Raw genomic sequence first — 7,522 nt, 5'->3', positions numbered from 1 at the left:
TGAAATACTTTTTGCTAATAAAGCAAGCCTATTAGTGCTTTAGTGTTGACAGAATACTGGCATCTTAGCACTGCATTGTGGAATCTAAATACACTGATCAAAAAAATTAAGGGAACGCTTAATCATCACAGTCTAACACCAAGTCAATTAAGCTTCAGAGATACCAATCTGTTCAGTTAGGAAGCATAAGTGATTGTGAATCAACTTCACCTGCTTTGATACAAATGAAAGTGACAACTGCTGCACTGGAGAGTCAACAGCAAGACAACCTCCAAAAAGGAAATGGTTTTGCAGGTGATGGCCACAGACAATTGCTTTCTCCTTATCCTTCCTGACTGATTCTTCTCTAGTTTGTGCTTTGATAGTGTCCTTATCCCTACTGGTATCATGAGGTGCTACCTGTAGCTGATTCAGGTTGCACATGTAGTCTAGCTCCTCCAGGATGGCACATCCATACGTGCTGACACAAGAAGGTTTGTTGTGTCTCCCAGTACAGTCTCAAGAGCATGGAGAAGATACCAGGAGATGGGCTATTACACGAGGAGAGCTGAACAGGGCCGTAAAAAGGCATCAACCCAGCAGCAGGACCGATATCTGCTCCTTTATGTGAGATGGAACAGGAGGAGCACTGCCAGAGCCCTACAACATGATCTCCAGCTGGCTACTAATGTGTAAGCTTCTGACCAAACTGTGTAAAAAGAGAACACAAAGAAGTTCATAAAGGGTCTGGGCACCCATACACAAACCCCATATATTGAAAGGAGTGCAAAATGCGCAAAAATAAATGCGTGGTAGGCACTTAAATGGAGACTACTCCCACTGTGGAGTTCAAGTCTGCTCCAAGATGGCGGTGTCTTCTGTTAAGATGTTTTCTGGGAGGAAGAGACAGATACAGCTGGGCTGCACCCAGAAGTGATTTCATGGATGGTGGCACATCAGCCTTCTTTTCTACAGAGGCGAAAGAAAAAGAGATACCATTATAGCACAATGCCCTCTGGTGGCCCAGGGAAGTATTGTCATCAACTAAGCCTGTCAGGAACAGTCTGCATGAGAGTGGCATGATGACCCAATGTTCTCTAGTAAAAGATGCACTCACAGCCCATCACCATGCAGCTCAATTGGCATTTGCCAGAGAATACTACAACTGGCAACTATTGGTACACCGTTCCCTTCATAGATGAGAGGAGGTTCACATTGAGTACATGAGCTTAGAGATGCCATGGTGAAGAATATGGAGCCTGCAACATAATTCAGCATGCCTGGTTTGGCAGTGGGTCAGTGATGGAGGGTGACACAGACCACCACTTGCTAGGCAAAGGTAATCTGACTGCTGTTCAGTACCAGCATAAAATCCTCAGAGCCAATGTTAGACCTTATGCTGGTGCATTGTGCCGTGGGCTCCTACTGGTGTAAGACAATGCCCAGTCTCATGTGGCCAGAGTGTGTAGGCAGTTCCTGGATGATGAAGGTATTGATGCCATTGACTGACCCGCACATTCTCCAAACATGAATCCAATTGAGAACCTCTGGGACATAATGTATCAGTGCATTTGATGCTGCCAAATACTGCCAGACTGACCAAGAGCTCACCTATGTCCTGATCCAGGTCTGGGAGAAGATCCCCCAGGACACCATCCACCAGCTCATCAGGAGAATGCCCAGACATTGCTGGAAGTGCATACAGGCACATAGGGGCCATACACACTACTGAATCACATGATGACTTGCTGTGATGAAATTCACACAATTTTTATCAGCCTGTGATTTTAATTTTTGAACTTGATTTTCTGTCTGATGTTGAATCAAGCCCTCAATGGGTTGGTTGTTTTTGGTTTCCATTAACCGTTTTTACATAATTTTGTTCTCAACGAATTGCACAGTATTATTCAGTAAAAATTTACACTTAAATCAAACATCAGATCTCGATGAACGAAATATTAAAGTGTTCCCTTAATTTTTTGCCACTCAACAAAACAGAGTTTAACACCCTTGCATTAAGGTAACTGCGTGTGTGAACCAATTCACCACCCTGCTAGAGATGAGTGCTAAAGCTCCAGCCAGATAGGAGCACAAAAGGCAGAAGCAGGCCATTTTAAGTATGAAGCAGTGATCCTTCATTATCAGCCATCTCTTTGACTTGCTGCTGTCCAACACCGCATACTTCAGTATCACTATGATCAAGCAAAGTACTTACAATTGTATGGGGATCCCATTTATATTTTTCCCTAAAAGTCTGCTGGCTTTCTTCATCTACTCAAAGCAGTTCCCTTCTTTGCCAGACAGGCAGCTTCCATTCAAGTATCCTGTGATGTGCCAGCAAACAGCTGCCCTACTCACTCTGCATGCAACAAGCAGTCTGCGGCTGCAATATTTTCCCATAACCATAAGTAATCTGTGATTTATAATAAAGTGTTTTTCAAATTTATTTTCAAGGACACCCACAATTATTAGCGGGTTTGAAGAGTTAACTAGGGGGCCCTAGAAATCCCTGGGGACGGACAATATTTTAGATATTGTAGAAAGCTTAGCAAATGGCAGATCAGGGAATCCTGAATAAATATTAAGTCTTGCTTGTGGTCTCATCTGAGGCAGTCAGTATCAGTCAGAGGACACTGTTTTTCCTGGTCAGGTCTGATACACAAAGAATCAGGCATAAGCAAAAAAAAAAAAGCTAATTTCTCAGTTTTTGGTATCACTAAACTCTTCCATTCTACCTCAATCTGAATGAGATTTATACTCATCTCTCTCTCTCTATTATAAAAAAAAAATCTTGGAAAGAGACGAGCTGTGATTTTCTGAGAAAGACAATTCCATCTCCCACGAGATATTGTCAGACACATTTCTTGTAGAGAGAAAGAAGCAATATTTACTCACGGGAAGTTATACGTTGCTTTGTCATAATGTAATTCCAAACACAGACTCAAAAGTCAATGCGATATTGATGAAAAGGCAAAAACAAAAAAAGATAGAATATATGGATATAGGTGATATGACAGAAGTGCGCCGTGCAAGACACAGATCACGTGGCACGGCAGCGGCAAGCCAGCAGCTGATTGAGCAAAGAGGAGATTAAAAAAAAATATATATTTGTTTCCCATTGCATTAGCATTTTAGAGGGGGTTTCGGAGGGGTGACTGGGTGCATTCAGCCCTCCTCTTCACAATGCGAGCTGCAGAGATGCAAAGTGGCTGGCGCGTAGCGCAGGCCGGGGAGGAGTGGGTGAGTGAAGCGAGCCTAGTCTAGGATTAAAAAGATGTCATCGATCTTTTTATAAAAACACTTTTGTTTTTTCTTGGTTAAAGCAAGCTGGACCCTATCACTGAAGAACTGGGCCAAACTGAAAACCGATCCTTGGTTGCCCGTCTATTACCAAGGACACATCCACACACTGATTGATTGGCAGCTTTAAACTGATCCAATTACTCATCTGCAGAATGTGGAAGTAAGCCTGAGTACCTATAGAAAATGAAAACACGGACACAAGGGGATGATGTCAGGTCCACAGATACAATTACTTACTCCTCTGCCCCCGTGGCTGGACGCCACTAATTGCAACCCAGTAAAAGATGACATAAAGAAGGAAGAATTCAGTCTCTAAAAAGATCAATTGCAAGTGGAAAGTTTGAACGCAGCACTGTGACTGGACCTGAAATTGAATCAGGATTTGTTTTGGAGCATTGCCCTTATAAGGAAGGAGCTCCTTGCCTCACAGACCTATGGAATGTAAAAGCCTGAATAAAAACTTGTTGGTGCGTGTGAATAATGGGGGGGGGTTATGATTCACTTGCTATGTAACGGCCTCTGCATTTCAATACAAGATGGGAGGAGCGCAAAGTGGGCCATATAAGGGGAAATTAGAGCAGGCTTGAAAGATACGAGGGAAGCACACGGAAAAAAATACTGAGACCCATTTCCATAAAGCAAGCAAGACAGCCACAAAACAGGTAAGTTGGTGTTCTCTCCCTTAACTATGAAAGTCAGCTTTAGGGGCACCGCTATCCCACTCCAGCTTACACTTTTTATGACTAGGGCGCCACACAGAGAAGGGACGAAAGCAGCAGCAACTTCAATATATATATATATATATATGTATGTATAATACAGTTTATCGTAATGAAAATAAGTTGAACTTTCTAAGTGACCTGCTGGCCCCTTCGCTGCAGTGGACAATAAGCTTTGTGTAATTTACTTTACTTATATTACTTCAACTGAACATTGGGACTGTTGTTCTCGGTTCCTCACATACAAATCAGCTAACACTGTGTGTCATAACAGCCAATACTGCATACGTTTCACTACAATCGTACAACAAACACGACTAAACACGGCCATGAAGAAAGGCTGCTGTCTTTAGGTAAGGTCTAAAAGTCTCACGTGTGACAACTTGGGACTCAGAACTCGTCCAAAACAGTCCAAAATCAATGTACACTGGCAAAGTTACTGAAAAAGGTACTCACCCGCTTTTAAGTGACTGCTAAAACGCCGAGACTACAATCGACTGAGTACGGGACTGGCAGGCACGCGCTGCAGGCGGTCCAGAGGGGGTTACCAAGAAGAGCAGCGCGTTCTGAGTTGCGGCACTTCAGCCAAATAACCACCCTCCCCAGGTTTGGGAGACCGAGGGAGGCAGCTTACCTGAGCTAACCTAAACATCAACTTGGTGTCTCACTAAACACTCATTCGGGCAAGTGACGCAGATGAGGGGTTCACCTGAATTATAATTAGGGCGCGAATGGTCGAAAAATTCGTTCGAGAAAATTCCACGAGGGCGTAACGCGCGTTAAGCGGTGCACTTTTGAGTTTTCTAGACAAGCTGCTTCATTGTATTACATTTCCGATCTGGGATGGACACAAGATTTAAAATCTATTATATTTAATTAATAGTTAATGTAGCGATCGACTTCAGAAAAGGCGGCTTTGTTTTCTTTACCTTAATGCTGTTCATATCTAACGTGATCAACCAAATGTCATTGCTGGCGAACACAACGGGTTTACCCATCACAAGCTGAGCTACAGCAGTACTGACACATGTATTCATTTCCAACATACTGCATTGAAAGGATGGCCCAGTGGTGCAGCAGATAGTGTTGGCTTTTTACAATACTGGAGGGGGGGTGATTCAAGCGCTCACCCTTTATTTTTGCTAGTATTGCGTTCTGCAGTCCAAACACTTTTTATTAGGTTAATGCTTTAATTTTTAAACAGATCTGTTTCTAGGCACATAGCCTATCACTGCAGTACAACTGGAATGGAATACCAGCCACTACTCTGGGCTGAGGTAACATTCATTCTGAGTTGTGATAGCCATACAACTAAATAACAACGACAATAATAATAATAAAACCCACACAGACACAATGAGAATGTACAGGCTTGACCAAGTCCAAAATTGGATCCAGTCTCCAGGACTTAGTAGGAAGTAACTTTGAACACTACGCCAATACAGTTTGTCAGTTATTCTTTTTGACTTCAGTTGTGTCCATTGGTGACCTCTGTTGCTGGTGGTACTCTGTGAACCTGTATAAGCTATGTGGAAAAAGTTAAATAAAGCAATTAAGCACATCTAACATTTTAGAATAGTGCCATTTCAGTATTTTTTTTTTTGGCGTTTGCTGCATCTTGTAAGATTGTCTTAGGCATCCACCAGCCTGTATCCACCCATCCCATCTGTAGATTAATACTTACGAAGTAGGTATTAACAAGAACATATCAGCATGGTGTGACTCTAGAGATCTCCTTTCAAAGAAAATGGCTTAAACTGTCTTTTAATGTTTTTCTGCAGCAATGGCACTCCACACTTCACCTCTGTCCTGGCTCCTTTATTCCATGACCTTTGTGGCACTGATGGGCAAGAACACAGCAAACCCCTTGGCACCACCAAATGCCACCACGGCCAGTACCACACGTTTGGGAAGGATTATCTTTGATGACAAGTTTGACTTTGATTATGAGACAGAAAGTGCCCCTGTCTCTACCGCACCACCCCGTGCTGGAACGACTCCACCGTGTGATTATGACAGGTGTCGGGATGGACAGGTGCCATGTGAAGAGCTAAGAAAGATTCAAAGCTGTTTGTGTCCAGGTATTTCAGGACCCAATGTGGTCCCAGAGTTTCCTCGGATCCTTGAGATTACCCAGCAGGGGTCGACTGTCAACGTCCACTGGTGTGCTCCACCATCTACTGTAGAAAAGTATCAAGTTGTATACAGCAGACAGGGTAAAGGCATGAACACCTCTGTACCCTTGGAGCGGGGTAGCCAGTCAAGAAATGCACAGCTGGAAGGCCTGAGTGATGGTGTCTCTTATGTAGTGTGTGTTCAAGCTATAAACCGGGCTGGGTCAAGCCCTTTCAGGGAAAATTCCAACGCCTGTGCTGTTTATAAGTCCACATCAGAAATGAAAAAGTACTTGTATCCTGGACTAATTGGGGGTGTTCTGTTGCTACTGTTTTTTATTGTGATTGGTGTCATTTTGATCTGGCGCCACCACACTAACCGGAAACGCCCGACAGATGTTACTGGACTGACCAATCCTTCTTTCAGCAGGGGCAGTCGGGATGAAACAGAATAGGGCTCTGTATCAGAGAGACATCTTGCATACAGTTTTGGGGGCCACTCCAATTTAGTTACTAAGGCAGTAAAAATGCCAGGCAGAAAAAGGTTGATTTCTTTCATATGCTAAGCATAAGAAAAGTAAATGAACTGGCAGGCCCTTAAAGAGCCCATATTGAAAGTACAAATGCAAAACAATAAAGAGCAGCACTGTGAACAAGGGTACACATGAGGGTGTAACATGCACTGAGGGTACACCGTGCTGTTGGGCATCGAGCAGCTAGCGCCAACACGTCGGATCACTGGAACTTCTAAATGTCTTAATGAACTCATCGGATATTTATTTATTTGATTGTAGTGTCTTTGTGTATGTCTGTGTTTAACATATTGCACTTCATGATTGGTTCTAAGATGTACATTTGTAAAATAAAGCTTTATATTATTTTCAGTACAGCATTGTGTAAAGCAGATTATGTTGGATACGGGATTACTTATTTGTAATTGAAAAATCTTTATTTGGTTTACTACTGTATGTGTTTATCCACCCATCCATCCATTTTCCATCCCACTGAATCCAAACATAGGGTCATCTGAAGCCAATCCCAGCCAACACTGGGCAGGAACCAATCCTGGGCAGTGTGCCAGCCCACCACAGGACACACACAAACACACACTAGGGTCAATTTAGAATCGCCAGTCCACCTAACCTGCATGTCTTTGGACTGTGGGAGGAAACCGGAGCGCCCGGAGGAAACCCATGCAGACACGGGGAGAACATGCAAACTCCACACAGGGAGAACCCGGGTCTCCTAACTGCGAGGCAGCAGCGCTACCACTACACCACCATGCCATCCACATGTTTTTATTATTTTTTTTAATTTTTTTCCAGGAAGTGACTTTTACTTTAATAAAACCAGAGCTTACAAAGGTAAATTATCTAAGCTGTTTACTTCTAAATGACTTTTAATAAT

At 43.1% G+C, this 7,522-nt stretch overlaps 1 protein-coding gene across 1 annotated transcript; it reads left to right on the top strand.

Annotated features, from left to right (window-relative positions):
* Positions 1 to 3,836: 3,836 nt before the first annotated feature.
* LOC120533777 (LRRN4 C-terminal-like protein) lies at positions 3,837 to 7,004 on the top strand. Its single transcript, XM_039760728.1, has 2 exons — positions 3,837 to 3,944; positions 5,783 to 7,004. The coding sequence occupies exon 2, from the start codon at positions 5,785 to 5,787 to the stop codon at positions 6,568 to 6,570; it is 786 nt and encodes a 261-aa protein (XP_039616662.1). The 5' UTR covers positions 3,837 to 3,944; positions 5,783 to 5,784; the 3' UTR covers positions 6,571 to 7,004.
* Positions 7,005 to 7,522: the final 518 nt, after the last annotated feature.

This window comes from Polypterus senegalus, chromosome 8 (assembly GCF_016835505.1).
Source record: "Polypterus senegalus isolate Bchr_013 chromosome 8, ASM1683550v1, whole genome shotgun sequence".
In the NCBI taxonomy this organism is placed as follows: Eukaryota; Metazoa; Chordata; class Cladistia; order Polypteriformes; family Polypteridae; genus Polypterus; species Polypterus senegalus.
This window is presented reverse-complemented; position numbering and strand designations above follow the sequence as displayed.